This window comes from Phytophthora ramorum (assembly GCF_020800215.1).
Source record: "Phytophthora ramorum isolate Pr-102 chromosome Unknown Phyram_PR-102_s0026, whole genome shotgun sequence".
Classification (NCBI taxonomy): Eukaryota; Oomycota; class Peronosporomycetes; order Peronosporales; family Peronosporaceae; genus Phytophthora; species Phytophthora ramorum.
In genome coordinates this window covers 190996-215023 of record NW_027150672.1, presented here as the reverse complement: position 1 = coordinate 215023, position 24028 = coordinate 190996, and the positions used below count along the sequence as shown (strand labels likewise).

Here is a 24028-nt window from a genome sequence, read left to right as displayed (position 1 = left end):
CACGATAACTTACAACTACTTCGTACTTGTTACGTTTTGTGGATTGGTACTGTGGTGGGGTTCCAACAAATATTCGTGATAAACAAATTATTAATGATCTTACTACTTTGTCCAGGAGAAACTGGACGACATTGCTGCTGCCAAACCAGCGTCAAGCTTTGACACGGACGCTCCGACCTCGAGAATAGGGACGGCTGCTTGGCTGTTGCGCTCAATCATCGGGCAATCCGACAACTTTTGGTTACCAGGTTTTGCTGCGGCTTCGATTGGCTGGTTGTTGGAACCGGAGCTTGGCGCCGAAGACCCAGAGTAAGTTGACACTGTTGACGTTAGATCATCGCCACGACCGTCGAATGAGTCGCGAACCGCTGCTGAAGACTGCTTCCGATGGCTGAAGTAGCTGCGGCGTTCGTCGTAGTGGTGGTACGTTGGCATAGCTGCCTTGGTAGCCACGTCGCTCAGGGTGTCGACCCAGTCCTCGGAATCCCGCGTTCGGCCTCCTTCAGACTCGTCGAAAGCTGTCGGAAGTGTAAGTTCGGGCTTGCGAGCCAGCGCCTGGATCATCGACTTCTCATCGAAGAATTTGCCCAGGACTTGGAACCACCGCGTCCATTCTGGAGAGACCGATGCTCGGAATTCCTCACGGCGTGGCGCTCCGTCCGCATCCACGCCAATGATGTGGAACGAGTCGTTCTTGTCCGTCAGCTGGACGCGCAAGACCTGATAGCGTTGCTCTAGTTTCCCGTTCACGGTATCTTCACTCGAATAGAGGCAGAGGCTGTCATCGCTCTTGAAGAGGCAATAGTACGGCTTCCAACGCTTGATCATGAGGCCCTTGCGCTTCTGCAACCAACCGCGCATAGTCACAGCCGTCAACTCCTTCTTCTTTGCCATGGGGAACCCCGCTGCCGCTGCTGTTGCGCTTGTCTGGAATGTGGTCCTGTTGGCATCACTCTCGCGGTTCATGACACTGCCACGTCGCTTCTGGAAAGATTGTTGGTGCAGACGTCGAGACATCTCGAAATCCTCCGTTGTGGCTGTAGTCCGCACGCTTCCCATGCTACAGCCCAGAGGATTGGGCTTAGACCCATCGAGGTCGTTGTAGTAGAAGGCACAGTAGTCTGCGCTGGCGTCGGGCTGTTGGCGACGTTCTGTGTTGCTGGAGCGTGCGACTCGGGACGTCGGACGAGTAGCCGCTTCACTAAGGCCTTGCTCCTCTTTCCCCTTCCTGCCACGCACCGAGGCTAATGTGAATCCGTCAAAATCAAACGCTGCCGGTTCATCCTCGTCCTTTTTCGGTGACAGGTCCGCGTCTGGAGATACGAAGGATGAACCAAGTCCAGGTGCATCGTAGCTGGCAGGTGGCGTCGTGCTCCATCCGAAGAACCCCGCAGGGTGCGAGGCCGAGTGCTTCGACGTAGAGTTCTGGATCGACTGCTGCAGAGTCGGCGACAGCAGCTGTAGACCACTTGACACTTTGTTTGCTCCAATCGAGTCCTTCCGAGGTCGTGACTGCGAGTGGTTTGCAGGCATGACGGTCTCCGCTTTGAATCGCAGGCTGAAGGTCGAGAAGCGCTTGTCGTGTACGTCCCGTAGTAAATGCAAATGTGAGCACGCTACGAACAAGTCTGGGATCTCGCTGTGGTCAAGTTTCCACGGATGAAGTTCGAGAAAATCGACGGAAGGTGCAAACCGAATGCTTAATAGTAATTACACTCGGAAGAACCTTCCGATTGACTTCTGTCCGTATCGTGCAGCGCTCGCAGTGGAGTCGGAGCACGCCAATGAAGAACTGGGACTTCGCTCCACGTCCAGTAGGCTTGGTAGAGTAACGATTGTCCCCGCTAAGATTTCAGGTTTGTCAAATAGGGTGCCGTGCAGGCTAACAGGTGGAGATGGAAAGTCTTGGCGCACCACGAATGTACCATGAGCTGCTAGACCTCACTGTGCCAGCTGACCCTCTCCGCTTGGTGGCCACAACGGTGGACTAGATAAGTGCATGCTCACTGCAGCCACATATCGGGCATGGATAGCCTGCTCCCACGCAGACTTGAAGTGCCCGTGGTGTTGTTGCCAGGACATATCCATACGGGACGATAGTCCAGTATACTTTCGTGGTGAAGAGAGCTGGAGAAGTAGCGAACGATTGGCAAAGTCGCACGCGCCGGCTTCAAGTGTAGCTTCACCGAAGTAACATCTTGAAGGGATCTCGCGTTGAGAACCGCTCTGAATACAAACTCGGTTTGCTATAAAAAAAACTGGTCACCAACAGCGCCAGCCGCAGTGTACGTAGTAATCTTATACCAGGACTTCATAGTGCACAAGCCCCAACTATCAATTCATAACCAAATCAAAGATGCTGAAAGTTATCGTGTTGCCGTTTATTTACCGACGCCACAAAGATCTATATCCCTAGTTGGCAACCTCAAAGTACTCCTTCGACTCAGCCACCGTAGGCTTGATCGTCTTCTTGCCCTTCTTCCAGCCAGCAGGACACACCTCACCGTGCTCGTCCGTGAACTGGAAAGCCTCCACCAGACGCAGAATCTCGTCCACGTTGCGGCCCACAGGACAGTCGTTCACCGTGCTCTGACGCAGCTTTCCCTCGCCGTCGATGATGAACAGTCCGCGGAAGGTGGCGCCGGTCTCCTCACCCACGTCGATCAGGACGTCGTAGGCCTGCGCGATCTCCTTGTTGAAGTCGGCGATGAGAGGAATGTCGAGCTCGCCCAGTCCGCCCTTCTTGCGGGGAGTGTTGATCCACGCCAGGTGCGAGAACTTGGAGTCCACGCTGCAGCCCAGCACCTCGCAGCCCAGCTTACGGAACTCCGCCGCCTTCTCGCTGAACGCGATGATCTCGGTCGGGCACACGAACGTGAAGTCCATGGGGTAGAAGAAGAGCACGACGTACTTGCCCTTGTAGTCGGACAGCGACACGGTCTTGAACTCTCCGTCCACGACGGCGTCGGCGGTGAAGGCGGGGGCGGCGTGGCGGATCTTGAGAACCATTTTGGTAGTCGTTGGTGGGGTTGTCGAGTGTTTTGAAGCGCTGCGGATGAAGACAATTCAAGAATGAGAACTGGTGCCAGTCTACCGGGGCAACATTGATTGCCGCGACTGCAAGTCCAAGCAAACCTCGCAGCCTCTTTTATCACCGCTGAGCGGAGTGAGGGCGGACGTGGGTGCTCTGCTGCTTCAGCATCGGAGCTTGCCGCCGCTGCGATACTCGGTCTCATATCTTCGTTCAACTGCGCTGACAGGACTGACGGTCAGATACTCTCCAAGGCGGTCATCGGTGCGAAGACGATGTGTCCTCCTCCGATCCACGCCGTTGTCCGCCCACGGGACTAGCTCCGCACATCGAAAATGGTAATCAACCTGTTCACTCGCTTACACGTCGCAATGTCCGACCCCGTTGTGGTGTCTGCACTGCAGACTCTGCAGTGGGTCTTCCTTGTCGCCTCCACTCTCACTTCCAAATTCCCCCCACCCACCTACCCACCCACTCCTCGAGTCGACAAGCTCAAGACCACAGCAACAACAGCCCAAGATGGTGAGCGCCAAGGACACCGTGGAGGCCCAGATCGCTGCGTCCCCCGTCGTCGTGTACAGCAAGAGCTACTGTCCGTACTGCACCAAGACCAAGACGCTGCTGACGGAGCTGGGCGCCAAGTTCGAGGTGGTGGAGCTGGACCAGATCAACGGCGGCAGCGAGCAGCAGGACGCGCTCGAGGACCTCACGGGCCAGAGCACGGTGCCCAATGTGTTCGTGGGCGGCCAGTCCATCGGCGGCAACTCGGACGTGAGGAAGCTGCACAAGTCCGGCGATCTGGAGCCCCTGCTGAAGCACAGCGGCGCCCTGTAGACGTCCTCGCTGTAACTTAAAACGACGAGGCGAATAGCTTTGCTGCAACTCAATATACGAAGCTTCGTATTTCGACTGACCATTCCGCAGTGGCCAATTTCATCTTAGTGAAGACGGTGAAAGGATCCAGGTAGAGGCTGTTCCGGAGGGGAACGGCGACAACAACAGCAATGCGCTACGATGAAGCCATACATGCCATTTCACAACCTTCAAGCCCAGTTAGCGCGGAGTACAGTATACTGCATCAATCCCTGCCTTTGACGTCACTGTCAACTACAGCTTCTTCACCAACAAACAAAGACGAGTGTGCTGTAACTTAACTGGTTTGCGACTTATCTACTGCTTGTCGCTATTTTCTACTCATCCAGTCTCCTCAGAAGACCAAACAGAGCTTCACGTCTTCCATCCACTTAGTTAGCGGCCTCGAAGTACTCCTTCGACTCAGCCACCGTAGGCTTGATCGTCTTCTTGCCCTTCTTCCAGCCAGCAGGACACACCTCACCGTGCTCGTCCGTGAACTGGAAAGCCTCCACCAGACGCAGAATCTCGTCCACGTTGCGGCCCACAGGACAGTCGTTCACCGTGCTCTGACGCAGCTTTCCCTCGCCGTCGATGATGAACAGTCCGCGGAAGGTGGCGCCGGTCTCCTCACCCACGTCGATCAGGACGTCGTAGGCCTGCGCGATCTCCTTGTTGAAGTCGGCGATGAGAGGAATGTCGAGCTCGCCCAGTCCGCCCTTCTTGCGGGGAGTGTTGATCCACGCCAGGTGCGAGAACTTGGAGTCCACGCTGCAGCCCAGCACCTCGCAACCCAGCTTACGGAACTCCGCCGCCTTCTCGCTGAACGCGATGATCTCGGTCGGGCACACGAACGTGAAGTCCATGGGGTAGAAGAAGAGCACGACGTACTTGCCCTTGTAGTCGGACAGCGACACGGTCTTGAACTCTCCGTCCACGACGGCGTCGGCGGTGAAGGCGGGGGCGGCGTGGCGGATCTTGAGGGTCATGGTGATTCTTGGAGTCTTGAGTCTTGCAGTGCAAAATTGAGAATGGCTCGACTGTTGGTTCGTTGCTCGACGACAGCCACCGGCTGCCGCCACGTACGTGGCAAAGGAGACGGAAATGACGCTGTCTGAAAGTATTGACAAATGTTAACGAAATGAGGGTGTACGCTCATCTATTGATAAGTGATTGCGAGTTGTTTGTGGTAAATGCATTGAAATGTGACGGATTGAATCAGTAGGCACATCATGCCGATCGCTGATTGGCGAAAGGGCGTCCGCCCTTATGCAACCTTGGGCACAGAAACAGGTCTGGGTAGGACAAGCGGATCAATTGTTGACAAGTGGCTTCTCTTCAGACTTCAAACTTCAAACTTCAGCCTGCATCTCGGTAGTTGGGCCGTCTCTTCAGTGGCCGACCGTGGCCGCTTGCAGTTGGTGTCGGATAGTTTTGGCAGGACGAGGTTGCAGTGTGCGGGTCGGACAGCGACCTGGTTTGGGTGAATACGATGATTATCAGTTCAACCTTCCGCTAGGATGTGTAGGAAGCACTTCAAACGAGTGTTTGCGTGGAGGCACGCGCTCGGTCGATGGGAAGACAAGGGTGCCTGGTACAGTCGCGATCAGGTGCTTGTCTTAGACACCAGCGGTGCTTTTCGACAAGATCAATAACTAATGTCACTCAAACCGAGACTTTCGTATCTTGGTTGCTCTACTCGCTGGTCTTGGCTACAGCTTGACTCCACTAACACTCATTCTTGAATTTACCTCGTTCGCAGCACTTCAAAACACTCGACAACCCCACCAACGACTACCAAAATGGTTCTCAAGATCCGCCACGCCGCCCCCGCCTTCACCGCCGACGCCGTCGTGGACGGAGAGTTCAAGACCGTGTCGCTGTCCGACTACAAGGGCAAGTACGTCGTGCTCTTCTTCTACCCCATGGACTTCACGTTCGTGTGCCCGACCGAGATCATCGCGTTCAGCGAGAAGGCGGCGGAGTTCCGTAAGCTGGGTTGCGAGGTGCTGGGCTGCAGCGTGGACTCCAAGTTCTCGCACCTGGCGTGGATCAACACTCCCCGCAAGAAGGGCGGACTGGGCGAGCTCGACATTCCTCTCATCGCCGACTTCAACAAGGAGATCGCGCAGGCCTACGACGTCCTGATCGACGTGGGTGAGGAGACCGGCGCCACCTTCCGCGGACTGTTCATCATCGACGGCGAGGGAAAGCTGCGTCAGAGCACGGTGAACGACTGTCCTGTGGGCCGCAACGTGGACGAGATTCTGCGTCTGGTGGAGGCTTTCCAGTTCACGGACGAGCACGGTGAGGTGTGTCCTGCTGGCTGGAAGAAGGGCAAGAAGACGATCAAGCCTACGGTGGCTGAGTCGAAGGAGTACTTCGAAGCTGCCAACTGAGCACTTAGCAGCAGAAGTCGTCCGTCCAGCTTCAAATTTAACCCCCCCCCCCCCCCCCCATTCACCGATGTCAGAGTATACGACAAGTCTGAAAAAATATAGAGGCGACACGTGAATGTCGGTTATTGTGTGAAGGAAATTCATAAAGTGTAGGAAGTATAATGCACTTGTGAGGGAAGCTGCTCGCCTTGTTGTCCAGTCCAGTGCAGCCCTCGGGTCTAACCTAAAGCTCTGCACTACCAGTCATATTGGACACTACCTACGCAATTTCCTCCCTCGCATTGTAGGCCGTACGCACTTCAACATTGTACTCATGAACCCAGCCAGCATCCGCAGCCAATTCGAAGGTGCTCTCGAAAGTGTTGTTGTTGGGTACGCCCCGAGGCTTCGCTGGCAGCGCTTCACTGCTCCAGAAAGCTCTCACTATCCGTCAGGCGCACACGTCCAAGCTCCAGCGTCGAGCAAGCGCCGTCCTCCGCGGAGGCAAGGATGCGGAGGAGGAAGAGGAAAAGATCGCTGAAGGAGTCCCGAGAGTCCGTTGTTCGCTGCTGAAGAGCTATCCGCCACATCCAAAAATGCTATTTTGGCGGACCTCTCAACGCGGATGTAAGGCACGAGGAGAATGCTGCGTCGACTCGAGGGCTGCTCAGCGGGTGTCACGTTACGCGACCTGCATGACGAGAATGTGCCTATCTGGAGATGGGGAAGGTTGCATGGCGATAGCCGGCTCAGGCATTAGCCCTTTCGGAATCTGTAGGCTACGTACGTATAGGACACTCTTCACTTCATGAATTGTTCATACAGACCCAATAAATTCTTCGAGGTCTACGTGCAACGGAGCCGCGCTTCATACTCCGGGTTGCATGGTACTATGAAGGACGAGAACACGACAACAGTTGCAGGAAGCTGCCGTGCTGCCGGAACTCCAAGGAAACCATGGAGCACATCTTCTGGAAGTGCCCATGCGTTCAAGCTTGCTGGCAGAAGCTTATAAGTCATTGGACTGCGGAACAGTGGACAAACACCAGCTTAAACAGCTTCCAAGCAAGCTGTGCCACTAGGAAAGCACCCCCAGTATCAACGGTGATCCGGACAGCGATCCAGAAGATCAACCCGGATGCAGCAGACCAATATGAGGAGGTCTGGAACCGACTATGGCGAGTGTTGTGCAGCGTATGCATTACAACGCTATGGATCCAACGCAACCAAGTCGTATTCAAGGGTGAGGAGGTAACCATAGATGGTAGTGTTAGGACATTTTGGGAATCCAGCATGAGGCAAATTCGAGCGATCGCAAAACGGGAACGTCGAAGAGCAGACACGAAGATCCAAGGAACACGGCTGCTATTGATGCAGCAGCATCTAGCTAGGACACCAAGAGAGAAGCCGCGAAAGGCGGCACGCCCCGTACAACCACCGGACTCACACGAGGAACCGGCGTTGCTAACCAGGCTCAAGACATACCAGACATCCTGCAACCACTGATAATGGCGTAATAGACAAGTCTGAATCTCTCTCATACTCCGGGTTGCATGGGCCACTGGTTGATTGCCGATGGACATGATATTGCCACGTACAGTAGCATGGCTTCGTCGAAGTCCGGGAATGGTGCATCTGCGATCGTCAAGAGCACGTGGGAGAACTTTACCCCACTGTCGAAAAGGCCCAGCTTTGGGTGGAGTCGCGAGCGCGAGAGCAGGTATTGCAGACGTGAAAGAACTCCGAGAGTTAGCATCCCTTTCAATTCGTCGAATTTGCGTGCGTTGCTTGACACCAGCAACTTTCCTTCGTTTCGTCGTGGTCTCCACCTTCGGTCCTAGATGGAAGACCATCAGAACAGCTTGAGTAGGCAAAAATGATACTGAGCAACAGGAAATGGCTCAGTTTCAACCTGTTTCTTGAATTGCCTCGAATAGGACTGCAGTTCGACAAGATTTATCCTGGTGAAGCATCAAGACCCAAAAACGACACGTGCACGGAGAGATCCTGTCTAGATCTGTCGCCTGCCAATTGTCGACTTTCAGGCCGACGCAAGAGCTGGATTTGCACTTGCGGCTCAGCATCAGCGCGACAGTGCGAAAACCCCACGCCCATGCAAGGCGTAGTGAACGCCGCGCCCAATTGAACAGTCCTCGACGTGCTAGAGCCCGGTGTGTCGTCTTTTTCCGCACCAGAAGTTTCTGACGGAGCAGACACGAGCGCTAACACGCCGCCTTGGGCTCCAACTCCGCCATTCACTTCACTCGACTCTAGAAACGTCCTGCGTAGTCCTCGCTCCAGATCCGCAGCCTTCTCCAGTCTCCGGGTCAACCGCCCCACAAAGTTACTGCGTATGAAGTGTTCTCCTCGCCCAGTGCACGCTACTGCAAATGCGTTCTTCGTCTTCTTCTCCGCTCCCCTCTTCCTCTTGCGACCTATTCTCTTGTCAACCAAAACAGCATTCGCAGCGTCGCAGCCCATTCGAGGACATCCAGCGAGTCCCAACCGACCAGGAACTTTGTACGCCACGCCACCACTCGACAATGCAGCAGCCACATTCCCCTTCGGATCCATGCAAATAGCCCCTACAGTGTCTAGCCGCTCATCCTCTTCTTGAGTCTCGTCACTCTCCAGAAAACGTCGATGCCACTTGTCCCAATAGTCTTGAGCTTTGTCCGTCACCTGGTACCTCTCCAATTCTTGGTCGTTCTCCGTCGCCGTCTCAAGTCCAAAGCCCCGTGCCAAGTGCCGAGCTTGGTCCCCTACAACCACCAGCGGCGGTTGTCGCCCGAAAGCGAATTTTGCGTTCGAGTCACCACCGCCTTCAACCTGCTGCAAAAGTTTCAACGCCAATGAACTGGGTCTTTTAACCCCACGGACAGCTCCACAGCAACTCGCCAAGTGCGTCTGGCCACAAACGACGCTGGCCTCGCACTCCACTCGCCCCCGTTCCGTCAAGTTCGCCCCCAGTCCAGCATTTGTCAACGTGCTGAGCTCGAAAGACTCGAGCAATTTTACGGCGATTTGCGGGGCAGTAAGAGGCGAATTGGCGGCTGCAATGCATCGGTGAGTGGTCTCAAGAGCCGACCGTAGTACAGAGAGGTACGCGGCTTCATTCGCAGAGCCGTAGCGCCCAGCACCGGAGTGAACAGCTAGCAGCCAATCGCCCATATAGCGGATTCGTGGAGCTGCCTAAATGAGCATGCTCGTGTCACCACTATTCTCTCGTATAAATGTCTCTTACACGGGTAGTTGTATTGAAAAAGTCAACTTATCAGAAACTCAACCCCGCCTTTAAGTAGCATGGTACATGCTGATGCGCTTTTAGACGCCGATGTCTTCGTTCCAGAGCTGCGGCTTGTTGCGGATGAAATCTTCCATGAGCTTGAAGCAGGTTTCGTCCTGCAAGACCGTGACATCTACGCCCCTGGAGCGCACGTAGTCCTCGGGGCCCTGGAACGTCTTGTTCTCACCTACGATGACCGTCGGGATCTTGTAGAGTAGCACGGCCCCGCTGCACATATCGCAGGGGCTCAGCGTCGAGTAGAGCGTGGCTCGGGCGTAGTCGGCGGCCGTGAGACGCCCCGCGGCCTCGAGGCAGTCCATTTCGGCGTGCAACACGGCGCTGCCGCGCTGGACGCGGCGGTTGTGTCCGCGCGCGACGATTTTGCCGTCGATGACGAGCACGGAACCGATGGGGATGCCGCCTTCATCGAGCCCCTGCTTGGCCTCTTCGATCGCCGCTTGGAGGAACGGGTCCATTCTTCGCTTCTTGGTCGTTTTCGCTAGTGGTGGATGGCGAATGACGTCGCAGGGGGCAGCAAAGACGAAGCGTGATGAGTGTGCCGATGGACGCAGAAGGGCATGGACGAGTGAGGCGCACTCTGTCAATGACCATCACTGCATGTAGCAAACGGCATGGTCTCCGTTGCACAGTATGCAGGGATACCGACTGGTGCTGTGGTTGAAGTTGAGAGCCAGCCACGTACCCTAAGGGTAACCCTTGGGGCCTAGCAGCTCATTTCGGATTGCCCCACGCAGCCCCCACGTCTCAAACCTCCGAGCCTTCGTACAGCGATGTCTTCTTCGCAACTCATGGCGCCGCATTTGTTCGAAGCGATGCTGCAACATCAAAGTTCCGTGGCGATCGTGTCGTCGGGTGTGGAAGGCGGAGAGACTTTGGAGTGGACTTTTGCGACGCTGCTGCGTCGAGCTTTCGCTCTGCGTGACGAGCTGCTCAAGGTGCTGCCTAAGGAGGAGCAACCTCGCATCGCTCTCCTCGGCGCTCGTGGGGCGTCGTACCTGATCATTCAATGGGCCATTTGGCTGGCCGGGGGCATCGCCGTGCCGCTGCATCCGGGACACCCGGCGGACGAGATGGACTACATCGTGTCGGACTCGGGAGCTGCCCTGCTGGTGGTCAATGAGTCGTTCACGGTACCGGGCTCCACGCTCGAGGAGTACATTGCTGGCCTCCCGACGAGGCTGAACGTGCAGGTGATCGTGCGTCCAGATGATGTCGAGGGTGGTAATGATACGGAGCTGACGGCTGAGCAGCAGAAGGAGGTGAAGCAGTGGCTGGAGACCAGAGACTACAGCAAGGCTGGAGCCTACATGATCTACACCAGCGGCACTACGGGGCGTCCTAAGGGCGTAGTGACCACGCACGCTGCCCTCACGGCGCAAATCAGTGATCTAGTGACGGCGTGGGAGATGTCCAGCCATGACCATTTGCTGCACTTCTTGCCGTTGCACCATGTGCATGGCATTCTGAACAACTTGCTCTGTGTCATGTACGTGGGTGGGTCTGTGGAGTTCCTGCCATCTGCCAAGCCACCCGTTATTTGGTCCAAGCTGGGCGAAGCTGCAGGCACAAAGCGCCCAGTGTCCATGCTCATGGCGGTGCCAACCGTGTACATGAAGCTGTTGGAAGTCATGGAGAAGCAGCCGCAACAAGATCCCAAGGTGTTCGAAGGTGCTCGAGGACTGCGCGTGGCCATCAGTGGATCGATGGCATGCCCCGTGTCCATCTTGAGCCGCTGGGAGAGCTTGACTGGACTGCGTCTACTTGAGCGCTACGGTATGACGGAGCTTGGCATGGTGCTCACGAACCCGCTGCATGGGGACCGTCATCTTGGATACGTGGGCAACACCTTCCCGAGTGTGTCGGTACGCGTAGTGGACCCCGACACGGAGACTGAGCTGCCGCTCCATGAAGAGAAGGAAGGCGAGCTGCGCGTCAAGGGGCCGTCCGTCTTCCGTGAGTACTGGAACAAGCCCGAGGTTACGGCCAAGGAGTTCGACGCGGACGGGTGGTTCAAGACCGGCGACATTGTGCAGTACAGCAACGAACTTCAGAGCTTCCGCATCCGTGGACGAGCGAGTGCTGACATTCTCAAGACTGCAGGCTACAAGGTGTCGGCTCTGGACGTCGAGCGGGTGCTGTTGACCCACCCGCAGGTGCTCGAGTGTGCAGTCTTCGGACTTCCTGACGAAACCTGGGGACAGATTGTGGCAGCCGTCATTCGTTCGGATGTGACGGGAAGCAAAGTAGGTCCGGAGACTTTTACTCCACCGCTTGTGGAGTTCTCAAAGGAGCACCTCGCGAGCTACCGCGTGCCGCGAAAGTACTTCTTTGTGGAGGAGATCCCTAAGAACGCCATGGGAAAGGTGAACAAGAAAGCGCTGGCCCAGATCTACTCGGCGGATACTGCTTAGTTTTCGAGCATGGTGTTTACGAACAATCGTTCGCTAGTTGCGCTTGGGGGAGAAAATAATTTCGCGACGGGAAGCTGGTGGCTTCGCCACTAATGCGTCGGTGGACACGCTACTGCCAGTAGTTTCTTGTGTCAGTTGAGCGTGTTCAGAAGTCGAAGAGCTGGGTGTAGTCAAATGCAGTGAGAATTGGTTTCCAGATCATGCGTGGGGTGTACCAACCGAAGGCTTTCGTCGATTTTGTAACACTGCACCAGAGTGTACATGTAGATCGCGACACTCTCCATTTCCTGGTACTTGGTGTCGCGCTTTTCAGTCAGACTTTGGGCCTTCGAAGCTGAGACTGCATCCAATATTGTCTTCGTGCGCGAGGACATAATCCAAGACTGCTGCAACGTCGTGCTCTTGTGAATCGAGCCTGTGGTGTCGATGCTGTTAAGCTCTGGGTCATCACATTAGCCCACAAAAATCACAGCCAGGATATAAGTACAACAAACGGTGAATTGAATTCGTACTCGTTGTCGCTGGTCGTTGAGACCACACCCGCGAGGCACCAGAAAGTTGCTGCGAAGTGGTAGCTGCCAGTATGCGCTCTCTCGCGTCAATTGGAACAACTGCGTCGATGGTGGAGTTTTCGCCATCACTTCCTGACGAGCTTCTTGTTGAAAGCGACAATGTCGGCGGGTGATCTTGAAGATTGAGTGGTTGGTGACCTGCAACATACAGAATACAGTTCTGTTGAGCAGTACAAGGTAGCAGAAAGCAGGGTGAACTAACCATTTGCTGGTGCGCTGTCAAAACAAAGTGTGGGAGAAGCTGGACCAAGCGATACAGGTGGACTGCTGAATTGTTGGTCCAGCCTGCCATTCCGCTCCTCTTTCAGGGACAATATCATCTTCTTCTGCCAGCCCGGTGGAGGGCGACCCAGCACAATGCTGCCTTGGGAGGATGTGGAAGTTGACGGAGATGGCGATGCGTGCGGACTGCCAAACAGGCTCAATTGCGCCCCGTATGGGCCCTGTGCATGAGCAACAAATGTCAGACATGTAGTGCCTTCTGGAGGTAATCCATAGCTCGCTGTACGATGTCAAGGGCTTTGTTGGAGAACTGGGACTGAAGAACTGAAGAAAGAAGCATTGTCAATCTTGAGCCCGCAGAGCGATGCTACGGATGGCAGCACACCTACCTTCGGCACGGCTCATTCTAAAGGACAATGGTGACGCCGCGAATGAACCCGATGGTAGCGTGTCGTGGGAACTCTCATGCATACTACAAGTGCAACGAAAATATTAACCCCGTATATGTTTCGCCTGTTCTTGAAAAATGATGTAGGGTCTTACGTGTCGTCTCCGTTCCTGAACGGTGGAGTTTCCGGACGAGAAAATGCCTGGAATTAATCGTTCATCGTTAAATCTTTCGGAGTGTACGGATAGGATTCAAGCAATGGCCTACCATGTCCGGACTAGAGCCAGCATGTGAGTTCTCATTGACCCTCCATAGTTCATATGCTCGCTGGCCGGTATCGCTCGTGCTGTCTGGAAATGCATCGATACCGTGGAAGCATCCGCCGTCGGGAGGATGTTGTTGAGCCTCGTCTTGTCGAAGATGAACGTCTTTGTTTTGATAGTAACTTTGTGGAGGCTCCTGTTATTTGCACAAAATCCAAGTGTCAGCGATTTTGAAGCCCCACCAAGCTACACAAAGGTACCTGTGGCGCAGCTTGGTCGCCATTTCTACTCGTGCGTTGCGAAAATCGACTGACGCGGTCATCGGAAGAAGCTGGTATGGATGAAACTCGGCTCGAATTCCTGGGTTTATTCTTGAGGAGTAGTTCTTCTCCATCACTTTATCCAAAAGCGTCATCTGTCAGCCACTAGTTGCAAAACCAAGATCCTCTTGGACACGCCACTTACTTGAAAAAGAGCATGTCGACACCAGACGCAATCGAGGATGGCGGCCGCCCCTCACGAACACTTTTCACCGACTGAGCAGCAATTGGTGGCTGGTCGTACTTTCTTGCCTTCTTGACGGGGGTGAAGATGCATCTGCTCTCACTTCTTCCGTCCTGAGCGTGTTGCTCCTGCTGCCGACGACTTCGTTTCTGCGTCGGACTCGGCCGTGCACCGCCGCCTCTACCAGCCTCCACAAGTTCAGCCTCGTCCGCCTTTCTCTCAGCCTCCATCTCTACAGCGCTCATGGCTCCTTTTCTCTCTAGCTCCAACACGCGGATATCTACAGGAACGCAGCCACCAATCAGTAGACCTGGAGAAGACCCCGTACCCAGCCAGCCAGACCTTGGGACTCTTCGTCGTCTCCGACTGATACAATGTACCAGGGCGTGGTCGAGTCTCGCGCTCTTGCTGACTGGGAGCTCCTTGGAGGACTCGTGGGCTTCACTCGCTGGCGCTGGACTTGCGAGGGAAAGTGCATCTGTCGACGTCGGCCTCGCTGCGAGTACAGCGCGCGGTGCTTCCCGCTCGTCATCCAGTTCATCTCGGGCCTGCGCCTTTTCTTGGCTCTTCCTGGGGCTTGTGCTGTCGACGAGGCAAGTTGCGGAATGAAGTGGAGCGCGCGGGTCGCGCTTCAACTTGGAGTGATGGTCATGGTGCAGTTGGTATACACTGCACTATACACGTAGTATACACGACGGACATGGATGGTGATCGTGTTAGGGATATACTAGGGGAACTGCTGCAACCTGGCTAAAACTGCTGGCTGTGATAGCTAGTCCAGGAAGAACCTGTAGACGTAGTCCTCGTCGGTCTTGTCCGCTGCTCCGACAACTTGAGCGCACTCACGGAACAGTGTCGAGACTTCTTCGGACATGTTGCGTGCCGAGCCGCGGTAGCTGATGAGGCAGTTATCCGGGATGGAGTGCAGCAGCTTCTTCACGGGTTTCATGCACCCTGAAGAGCGGCAGAAAATGAGGAAGTCACGTTCCGAGAAGTGGAGGACGTCGAGCAGTGAGTCCACGTCGATACGAACCCCCACGTCTTTCATGGCGCAGGTGCTGAAGAGCCTTCCGTTGTCGATCATGGCCCTGATGGGGTTGCCAACGACAGCGGGGCACTCCTTCCTCCCCAGCACCAAAGGAGCGGATAGCACCACCAGGAAGGTTATCGAGATGAGAGTGCAGTCGCGCATCGTGTCTGGAGCTGTGGTGTTGACACGGCGAAAAGAAGAGTGACTCGCAACGTTCCACTTGCGCGAGATGCAGATCTGGGGTCGGGTATATTCGAACCGGATGCAGCTTCAACCGTGGGCGTGAGTTATCCCCTGACACCTGCCCCTTGGTCGCAGCAAGCTAAGATGGCACAAATTTTGCAACACTCGGTATGGTCGAGGGACAACAAAGACGCGCCCGCCTCAACTGTGGCGGACACGTTGGACGTTTACTGTCCGAAAATCTGCTCGGTATCGAGTCAACACAGCAGATGGCAAAGCCTTTTGGGTACCCGGACTGGATACTACGATACTAAGGCATTTCGCGATGGCGAGCCGGTAAAATGGTCTGGCCAACCTGACATGATTTTACGTCGCTGCTGCGATGGTCACCGTCAGCTACAACGTGGACGTTAATGCCTGAATCTGCGGTCTACCGTCATGTGCAGTCGAAACTGCCGTGCGGCAAAACCTAAAATGGTCACAGGCAACCTTGTGAACCAAACAAAAAATGCTCAGCATTGGCTTCAGAGCGAGCAACAAACAACTCGAGTTGGAGTAGCAACCGATACTTATGAGTCCGCAGACCATGAATTCCGATTCAACGAAGCAAACCATTCGATCATCGAAGACTGAAAGCACACTCATGGGCCCGACAATGCCTATTAGCCACCATCGAAGACTAGCGGACTCCGTACGAGGGATTAAAAAATCTCTCAGCCCACGAGGAAAGATACATCCGAGTGGGGTGACATTCAGAATAGGAGGAAATTTCAGCCCAGACAAACGCAAACGAATTGACCTCGTCAAGGGATTTTCACGATTGGCTCTACGGGTTGCGGTCGGAGCGATGGCTTTCTGCTGCTTGGCTTGGACGAGTTGGCTGCTGCTTTTGACGACCAAACCGAATGGCACAGTAAACTGGGCCATGCAAACAAATCGCTTCGATAATGGCTCGTTTTGGCTTATGGTGGATCCTCCTGTAGCGATGAGGTGGCTTTCTGCATGCGGGCTTTCCTTGGTGGCAGGACTCTACATCTCTATCCTTGCGAAAATAGTAAGAGGGAAAGCCTGTGTCACTGATGACCCTCATTCATCTTTAATCAGGCATGTTGATGCTGTGGTGGAAAGTTTACGGAGCGGTATTTTACGGAGAGCAAGCGGCCAACACAGGTTTACAGCACACCTCAGGGGGTTAATCTTTGACTTCTTGCAAGATGACAGTCGTGCCGCGAAAACAGCGGTAAGGCGCTTTTGACTTTTCTGGGTGACTGGGCTTGTGTCGTTCGGACTAACTTCTTTCTATCGCTTTTCAGCGAGTCTGGGTCAAATTCGGAGACCTCACAGTCGAGTCGATAATTTTGTACCACCTCTTAGAGGCTGGGTCTCCCATCGCGTTAGTTTTTGCGTTTTTGGTTATCCTTGTGGCGAATGCGCTCTCGTGCGCAATAATGATGTTCCTTCCATATGACCACACGGGATTGTCCGAAGTCGTGGTGGATATCATGTACGATTTTCAGAATGTTCTCTACCTAGACTCTTACGCATGCTAACACCCCCTTTGTTGCTTCAAGCTTTGATTTTCTGATTGTTGTTGGCTATCCTGTGTTGACGGTCGTCTATTGTCTCTCCGCATTCGATCTGGATCAACGGAAAATCACCATTAACCTGGAAGTATTTCCCATTGGATATTTTGAACAAAATGCAAGTGTGATAGCAAACCCTGTCCAGACCGATATCATCTACAAGGCGTTGAAATCACTCCAAGTATTTTCGTTGATTGATCTCAGCTTGCGAGTGGGGGTTCATTTTGTATTTTCGTTTCGACTATATCGCTTGGCAGACGTCGTAAAATACCCCCACAAGAGATTACCTCGATTGTATCCTAGGTCGCATTTTGTGTCCGCCGCCATGCTTGTTGCCTTTGCTGTCGCGATGACTGTCTTCGTAGAGAAAAGCATGAGGACATCAACTCTGGCATGCCTACCTCACCCAGAATGCGCTGTGAAGGCCCACAGATGGACCATTGTGGAGATAGGTTCGCGTACCCAATGTCCCTGTCTAGCGCTCATCGATGGAAACCAAGCCCCAAAGACCTTCGACGAGTGGATGAATCCGAGTAATGTGACTACAAAAGTAATTTAGTTAGCGACGACTGGAGATCTTCGGACAATCCAACTGATAAATCGGCATTTGCCGCAACTACCCGAAGAACTTCGAAGTTGCCGCAAACTAAGGCATTTGTAAGTGAAGACACGCGAACATTTGCGATCAAGAGCTAACTTTGTGGCGTAGGTCTCTCGTTTATACGCACATAGAAAAAATACCCGTTTGGTTCAAGGAGCTCGGCGAACTAGAATACTTGTACGTCCAAGTATTTTGAACAGGAAGGACGATCGTGTATTCTCACCTCTTGCTTCTGCTAGGTACATTGAGGGAACATTCGGCAAGTCGCTGATAGTGCTGCCGGACGACATGTTTGACGGGATGGCTTCCCTCACGTTCATTCACCTCGGAATGCACATTCATTTGCAGCATCTTCCATCGTTTGATGGTCTGAAAAGTCTCAAGGCACTTGCATTAGCCATGTTTGTCTCTCTCGTTGAACTTCCACCATTTGATAGCCTCTACAACCTCGAGCGATTGGTACTGAGCTATGTGCCAACTATCGAGACGCTCCCTGACTTGAGAGCACTACAACACCTCAAGTCATTTTCTGTGAATTCTCGGGGTAGCTGGTGCTGCAATGGCTTCCTTGGACCATGTAATCTCCAGAATTCGTTTTGTGCGGGCCATACGTCCTGGGGAGTGCCACCAGCTTCGTGCCTACAAAACAAGTTAGCCTCTAGCGCAACGATCGCAGTCGTGAACAAGTTTGCCACAACGGTTTGCAAAGAGGAGGATTCGAAGGCACCTGGACCGGGATTCCCAACGCCAGAAAATATCGCCCAGTGCGATGGAGTTTTGTATCGAAAATGCAGCATTCCCGGGTACGCAGAATCAATGTGCCACAACGCAAGGTTCATGGCCATTTTCTGCAGCCCAGATCCCTTTGCGATCGAGATGCGACGCCGTCAAATTCAACAACGGGTCGGCAGTCCTTGTAATCCGGAGTATGAGGCGTGGCTTGGGTGTAAGTAAAATATTATTCACATCCGTCATCGTTGCCATTCCAGGCTCTGTAAGGCCAACAAGATCACACAACATTGACCCCCTGAAGATAAAACAAAGGCAAATACTGCTCTATTAACTGACTGGTTCGAAGCTTGTTTGCTAGTCCAGAAAGTATCTGTAGATGTAGTCTTCGTCTGTTTGGTCAGCAGCTCCAGCGACTTCAGCACACTTGTGAAGCAGCATCGAGACTTCCTCCGTCATGTTCCGTGTCAAGCTGTGGTATCTGATAAAGCAGTCGGCAGGGGTAGATTTCAGCAGCGTCTTCACCGGCGTGATGCATCCTGGGGAGCGGCAGAAGGTGAGAAAGTTGCGCTCTGAGAAGTTTTGCACGTCGAAGAGCGAGTCGACATTGTTGAGAACTCCCAAGTCGTTTTTTGCGCAGTTACTGAAGAGTTCGCCATCGTCGATCATGGTTGAAATGGAGTCACTCACGTCTGCTGGACACTCCGTTGCAGCGAATGCCAACAGAATGAAACCTTCTAGCAGCACCAGCACCAGGAAAACGGGTGAAGTGAAGGTGGAGAGACGCATGGATACGCTTGGGCTTGAGAAGAAGACGGAACAATGAGAAATGGGCATCCGCTGATGATCATTCAGCAACTCTGGCGGATAAAAGCGATCGCCCGTCTCAGTACATCTGCCACAGACATTGAGACGGTGCGTCAATTCCTGCAAGAAGATGAATCGACAGACGGTAAAGATCACGTGGTACGCTGTTAATAACCAGACAAACCTGGATAATGCACAAATTGATTTGGAGTTGCAGCAGACGGATGTCTTTTCGGTGGATTGTCCACTTGGGTCCACCGCTCCAATAAAGTGCGTGGCTAGCACTTGCAGTGCAAGTTGCACGTAGCACTCCGACCTCTATCATATTTAGGGTTCTGGTGGTATTGTAGGTACGAGGTTCTGATGCGTTTGGCTGTTCGTGTGGTAACGCAGCGGTGCAAATGATGCAAATGATTCTGAGGCTGGACAAATTTTCCAGCACGAGCACGTGTTCGCTCTGACCACCGGTGGGCCACAATGTTGCAACAGCACGTGCTCGTTTCAGTGGAGGTTTTTGTGCTGGTGTATGCATGGGTAGGAAGTGAACGCGCCGTTTACCGAGCTACCGGTACAGTCGTTGCCATTTAATAAAAGGAAGCTCTCGACATACCCGCTACCTTGTCAAAGCCTAAAAACTGCTCAATGATTCGTTCGGGAGCAAGCGCTGCCGATGTCTCCTTGGAAAGCGTCGCGCTGCTCGTGCAAGATGTCCCTGGGCACCAGTCCGACGTGAAAAATGCCGATTCTGATCAACCGACAGCCGTGACGAAGACACGTGAAGCTGCAGCGGCGCCCGCCAAGATTCTGTTTCTTGACGGCATTCGAGGACTCGCAGCTCTTTTGGTGGTAACGCAGCACTCGCACGAGTACCTGCAAGACCTGAATCTGGGCGCGTGCGCTGTCGACACGTTTTTCGTGCTTTCGTCGTTTCTGTTGACGATGCTCTTCATGAAGAAGAGCATGAAGTTGCTGGCGCACGGCGCTAGCTACCGCAAGTGGACGTTCACGCTGGCCGACTACTTCTCCAAACGTTTCTTCCGAGTGTACCCGCTGTTCGCACTGATAGCTGTGGTACTGTGGATGCTGCCCGACGAGGACAAACGCCGCTACTACTTGATCACCCAACCCGAAAACTACGACCTATACAAGGTGCTCACGTTCGACTTTGACCAGCGCTACTTTGTTCTGTGGACTCTGCCTTTGGAGATCACGTACTACTTCTTCATCCCCGTGTTTGTCTTGGCTGTGCTGAAGCTGCAGAAGTATTGGTGGGTCCCCCTCATTCCGGCGTGTACCTGGGTCGTGTACGAAGGCTGGTACACGTATCGCTGGGACCACATGAAGCTCTCACCTCACGCACCAACGTTCCTAACCGGATCCATGGCCGCCGTTATCTTCGTCAAACTTGACATGTGGATGAAGACCAACTCCATGACACCTCGCCCTGCTCTCCGACATGCGATCCGAGCCGTCGAGCTCGCCGCACTGTGGGTAATACTAAGTCTCTGCTTCCGAGGGCTCTTCTTCAACTGGGTCCATGCGAACGTAGCGCCGCAGACACCAGGCTTCCCGTTCATTAGCGTATTATTGACGGTGGTGCTCGTGATCGAGATGTTGTTACCTTCCTGCCTCTCCACAATGTTCGAGTGGAGCATGCTGCGTTACTGTGGCAAGGTGAGCTTCTCGATCTACCTCGTGCACGGATTCGTCATCTACGCCGAGGCGATCAGCAGCCAACAAAGCTACTACGACCGATTTTTCTCACGCTTCGGACTCACACTGCTCCTAGCGACGGCATCGTATCACCTGGTTGAGTTCCCCTCCCAACTGCTGGCACAGCACATCACTCGAGCGCTAGCAAAGCGAGAGGCTCTTGGATCATCTGGTATCATCAACTCCATCGCCCGGAAGCTCCGGGCAGACACAATAGTCGAGAAGGCCATGTACGCTTAAACTCATCTCCAAGGGCACCCAGACTGGGTTTATCTCCTGACTGTGTCATGTAAAGTTGCATTTAAGCTGAGTTTCAATTTTGTGTACACCACATATTCGCAACTTAAACCTCCGCCATTTGAATTCACTATGGCAGATGAGCAGGACGGGCGGCCGCGCCACTCCCGCCTGACGCCGTTGCTGTCCGAGCGCCTGCAGCTGTCCACGCCGCCACGCTCCCCGCCCACGAGGCAAAGCACGGTGCAGAACTCGGAGAAGCCATCGAAAAAGGCTCTTGGCAGGTCGCGGCGGCTACAGGACCGCGATGTCGGCAACAGCCGCAGGACGCCAAGAGCAATTTTCAATGAAGAGAATGACGATATAACCGAACATTCAAGTTTACAGCCTGCGCAAACTGAACATTCCATGACGAGTGATGTCTTGCAAGTTCTAGAGACCTCGGAGAGTGAAAAGGTGCAGAAAAGTGGAGATTTTGAAGATGCAGGACCTTATTGCCAAGATCGGAAACGTCCAGCTGCAGGACAAGCTCAGGACGGCGTGGAGCTGTCCCCAAGGTCACATCTGAGCCAGCAGAAGGCAGGAAAGAAGAAGTCCAAGTTGCAGATGAACAGGATGCAGGTGACGCCGTCAGGGCGGGGAGAAATTGTGCTGAAACGAGCTGCTTCAAGTCAGACGGTCCTGACGTCCGGGAGTTTGTCGCCGGCCCCGGTGCTGCCGCCGAGGTTGCTCCGGTATCATACATCAGAACAGTCGATGAATGTCATGAGTGCTGTGCCGTTGAAACCTATTTTACCGACGGTGTATTCGGGTCGGCATCCGGATTTGAATGTCATCACACCGGGGACTGTGGCAAACGTTTTGAGAGGTGAATTCAAGGACGAACTGGCAGATTTTGAGCTGCTGGATTGTCGGTTCCCGTTCGAGTTTGAAGGTGGGAGCTTGAAAGGAGCTATTTCGCTGTGTGATCCTGACAGGATGGATGCCAAGTTCTTCCTGTCGACGGCGCTCGAGAACTGTACACGGACAGCACTCATCTTTTTCTGTGAGTTCTCGGCTAACCGTGCTCCCAAAATGCTGCGCCATGTCCGCAATGTAGATCGCAGACTTCACGCTGATAGCTATCCAGAGTTGTATTATCCAGAGCTGTACCTTATTGATGGCGGCTACAAGCACTGCTTCGAGACACTGCAGACCGAGCTGTGTGCACCGTCAGCTGTGTATGTTCCCATGGATGATGAAAACTATGTCGAGGAGTGCCGCTTAGAGTTTGCAGCTTGGCGACGCCGCTGGAAGCCACACAAAACGGTGGCTAACTGTGCTGCGAAGTTGGAGAAACATACTAGCCAGCTGGATTGTGCAGAATCACTCGATCGAATTCGCCCAGATACCTCTAACGGTGTACGCTCGCTTTTCGACCAGTTGTAGAGCACAGTTATCAAAAGAAGCCGCTGAATGTGCTGACCGCGTTGAACGAATAATTTATAAACGCAGAGAATTCTCGTTCTGCCCGATAGTGATTTTTTCCATGATTGAAATCGTACTAGAAAGTTTGCACTTTGGTGATTTGCGATCACCAGAAACGTTGTTGTCGTTCACTAGCTCCAGCATGGGAAGGTTTTTGACGACGAAGGAGCGATGAATAAAATCTGATCAACCTCACTCCCATGACAGCTGAAGGATTTCATTCGAGAATAAGTGACCACTCGATTTCAACTCGTCACCATTGCTCGACAGGGTCACCGGTCAACTCGAGCAGGACTCTGAACATACTGGCGATGCACCTTCAGACGCGTGACGTACAGGTCTCGGCGCTCCAATAGACAACGCATTAGCCATCGATTTAAACGCACTTCATGTTTGTGAAGACACTCATCCGATGAGATCGCTTTGTCCGTCACAACTCACACACCCTCGACTCGACGGATGTCTGCTCACATTGGGGGATTTAATCATGAAGTGATGTGGTCGGGTACAAATCACTGACGTTGCTGTTGTCCCATTGCCCCCAGAAGACGAGCACAACGTACTTGCCACGTTCTTGTCAAGAATCGTGATAGGATTATGCTGCTGCTGCTGCTAATCCTGTTGCAGTGTTAGTGGAGCAGCGTCGTTGCTTGGAAGGCAGCTTGGCGACAGAAACCAATCTACAGGAAATTCTCTTCATCCCGACTTTATTCCAGAATTTCAACTACGTGTTACTTCGAAGTACTTCTTTTTCGTGTATGGCAGCCTTGCCTCAATTTTTTTTGCCTCAATTTCCCTTCTCGCCACCAATCAGCCGACGTCTTCCCCTACGAGACGTATGGAGTGCCCATGATAGCAGCGAACTCTCTAGGTTTGGCCTGCTGCAAGGCGGTCAATGCCGAGAAGACATCCGCTCGAGCTACTTGGCGTACGATGGTTTTGTGAGCGTTGAAGTAAAGCAGCAGTCGAGCAGGACACGTGATGCTCAGTCCGATGATCTGCGCCACCATCATCTCGTCACTCAACACATGAGGAAACATGGAAACGATGATCTGCCGTGTGAATCTCCCAGTGAAGCCACCGACAGCCTCCACCAAGCAACCACCAGGGTCGCCGCAAACCTTGCGGACTTGGGCAGCTTCTTCGTTGTCGGCCTCTGGGTCTTCCTCAACGATCGACAGCACTTGCGTCGTAGCAATGGAGCATGACCGGTGGTTGAAGTTGGGCTTGTCGAGCTGGAGATTGAACTCGTAGATGCCGTTAGCAGGCGCGGGTCCGTCCGACTGATCCATGAACATCCTCGAGAAGCTGCAGCCTTCGTCGCCAGATCGGGGCCTCTCACTGCCACCGAACAGGATTATATCCACTGTCCCCAGCACTTGAGTCTCCAGTCTCTGCCGGTTCTGCAGCAGACACGAGATCTGCAGGTCCCGACACTCCAGTAGGTGTTGCACCTGCTGCTTCAACTGGTTGACGTCGAGCGTCAGGTTGAACACTTGAGACTCATGTTGCTCGAAGTCTCGCTGGCTCTTCTTCTGCGCCACACTCATGCGGTACGGGCGTTTGCGCTGGTCGTCCGGCACGATCTTAGCCTGCCGCTTCTTGTGTTGAGCTCTTTTAGGCTTGGCCCGTGGAGGCTTGCACGTTGCAACGCTGCGAGGCTCGCCACCACCGGAAGGCGCTTTCATCGGCGAGCACAAGAGATCCGAGATGTTCATTGTCAAATGTCACGCGGGACTTGCTCGTCTGG

The 24028-nt window shown here is 53.8% G+C and overlaps 14 protein-coding genes across 14 annotated transcripts; 5 read left to right on the top strand and 9 right to left on the bottom strand.

Moving 5' to 3' along the window:
• Positions 1–102: 102 nt before the first annotated feature.
• On the bottom strand, positions 103–1533 carry KRP23_15234 (uncharacterized protein; the record flags this gene model as incomplete). The annotated part of the gene is made up of 1 exon (XM_067886151.1): positions 103–1533. One exon carries the CDS (start codon positions 1531–1533, stop codon positions 103–105), a length of 1431 nt encoding a protein of 476 aa, XP_067736737.1.
• An 879-nt stretch (positions 1534–2412) lies between these two features.
• On the bottom strand, positions 2413–3009 carry KRP23_15233 (Peroxiredoxin-2; the record flags this gene model as incomplete). The annotated part of the gene is made up of 1 exon (XM_067886149.1): positions 2413–3009. The coding sequence occupies one exon, from the start codon at positions 3007–3009 to the stop codon at positions 2413–2415; it is 597 nt and encodes a 198-aa protein (XP_067736736.1).
• A 541-nt stretch (positions 3010–3550) lies between these two features.
• Positions 3551–3865, top strand: KRP23_15232 (Glutaredoxin-C4, chloroplastic; the record flags this gene model as incomplete). The annotated part of the gene is made up of 1 exon (XM_067886148.1): positions 3551–3865. One exon carries the CDS (start codon positions 3551–3553, stop codon positions 3863–3865), a length of 315 nt encoding a protein of 104 aa, XP_067736735.1.
• Positions 3866–4275: 410 nt separating this feature from the next.
• On the bottom strand, positions 4276–4872 carry KRP23_15231 (Peroxiredoxin-2; the record flags this gene model as incomplete). Its single annotated transcript, XM_067886147.1, has 1 exon — positions 4276–4872. One exon carries the CDS (start codon positions 4870–4872, stop codon positions 4276–4278), a length of 597 nt encoding a protein of 198 aa, XP_067736734.1.
• Positions 4873–5685: 813 nt separating this feature from the next.
• On the top strand, positions 5686–6282 carry KRP23_15230 (Peroxiredoxin-2; the record flags this gene model as incomplete). Its single annotated transcript, XM_067886146.1, has 1 exon — positions 5686–6282. One exon carries the CDS (start codon positions 5686–5688, stop codon positions 6280–6282), a length of 597 nt encoding a protein of 198 aa, XP_067736733.1.
• Positions 6283–8217: 1935 nt separating this feature from the next.
• On the bottom strand, positions 8218–9432 carry KRP23_15229 (putative threonine aspartase; the record flags this gene model as incomplete). Its single annotated transcript, XM_067886145.1, has 1 exon — positions 8218–9432. The coding sequence occupies one exon, from the start codon at positions 9430–9432 to the stop codon at positions 8218–8220; it is 1215 nt and encodes a 404-aa protein (XP_067736732.1).
• Positions 9433–9585: 153 nt separating this feature from the next.
• On the bottom strand, positions 9586–10023 carry KRP23_15228 (Cytosine deaminase; the record flags this gene model as incomplete). The annotated part of the gene is made up of 1 exon (XM_067886144.1): positions 9586–10023. One exon carries the CDS (start codon positions 10021–10023, stop codon positions 9586–9588), a length of 438 nt encoding a protein of 145 aa, XP_067736731.1.
• A 357-nt stretch (positions 10024–10380) lies between these two features.
• KRP23_15227 (Malonate--CoA ligase ACSF3, mitochondrial) lies at positions 10381–11979 on the top strand (the record flags this gene model as incomplete). The annotated part of the gene is made up of 1 exon (XM_067886143.1): positions 10381–11979. One exon carries the CDS (start codon positions 10381–10383, stop codon positions 11977–11979), a length of 1599 nt encoding a protein of 532 aa, XP_067736730.1.
• Positions 11980–12012: 33 nt separating this feature from the next.
• Positions 12013–14469, bottom strand: KRP23_15226 (uncharacterized protein; the record flags this gene model as incomplete). The annotated part of the gene is made up of 11 exons (XM_067886142.1): positions 12013–12139; positions 12199–12418; positions 12492–12689; positions 12754–12994; positions 13060–13097; positions 13163–13245; positions 13317–13363; positions 13429–13620; positions 13685–13820; positions 13890–14208; positions 14271–14469. 11 exons carry the CDS (start codon positions 14467–14469, stop codon positions 12013–12015), a joined length of 1800 nt encoding a protein of 599 aa, XP_067736729.1.
• A 231-nt stretch (positions 14470–14700) lies between these two features.
• Positions 14701–15120, bottom strand: KRP23_15225 (uncharacterized protein; the record flags this gene model as incomplete). The annotated part of the gene is made up of 1 exon (XM_067886141.1): positions 14701–15120. The coding sequence occupies one exon, from the start codon at positions 15118–15120 to the stop codon at positions 14701–14703; it is 420 nt and encodes a 139-aa protein (XP_067736728.1).
• Positions 15121–18411: 3291 nt separating this feature from the next.
• KRP23_15224 (uncharacterized protein) lies at positions 18412–18843 on the bottom strand (the record flags this gene model as incomplete). The annotated part of the gene is made up of 1 exon (XM_067886140.1): positions 18412–18843. The coding sequence occupies one exon, from the start codon at positions 18841–18843 to the stop codon at positions 18412–18414; it is 432 nt and encodes a 143-aa protein (XP_067736727.1).
• Positions 18844–19503: 660 nt separating this feature from the next.
• On the top strand, positions 19504–20814 carry KRP23_15223 (putative O-acetyltransferase; the record flags this gene model as incomplete). The annotated part of the gene is made up of 1 exon (XM_067886138.1): positions 19504–20814. One exon carries the CDS (start codon positions 19504–19506, stop codon positions 20812–20814), a length of 1311 nt encoding a protein of 436 aa, XP_067736726.1.
• A 129-nt stretch (positions 20815–20943) lies between these two features.
• On the top strand, positions 20944–22239 carry KRP23_15222 (M-phase inducer phosphatase 3; the record flags this gene model as incomplete). The annotated part of the gene is made up of 1 exon (XM_067886137.1): positions 20944–22239. The coding sequence occupies one exon, from the start codon at positions 20944–20946 to the stop codon at positions 22237–22239; it is 1296 nt and encodes a 431-aa protein (XP_067736725.1).
• An 866-nt stretch (positions 22240–23105) lies between these two features.
• KRP23_15221 (uncharacterized protein) lies at positions 23106–23996 on the bottom strand (the record flags this gene model as incomplete). Its single annotated transcript, XM_067886136.1, has 1 exon — positions 23106–23996. One exon carries the CDS (start codon positions 23994–23996, stop codon positions 23106–23108), a length of 891 nt encoding a protein of 296 aa, XP_067736724.1.
• Positions 23997–24028: the final 32 nt, after the last annotated feature.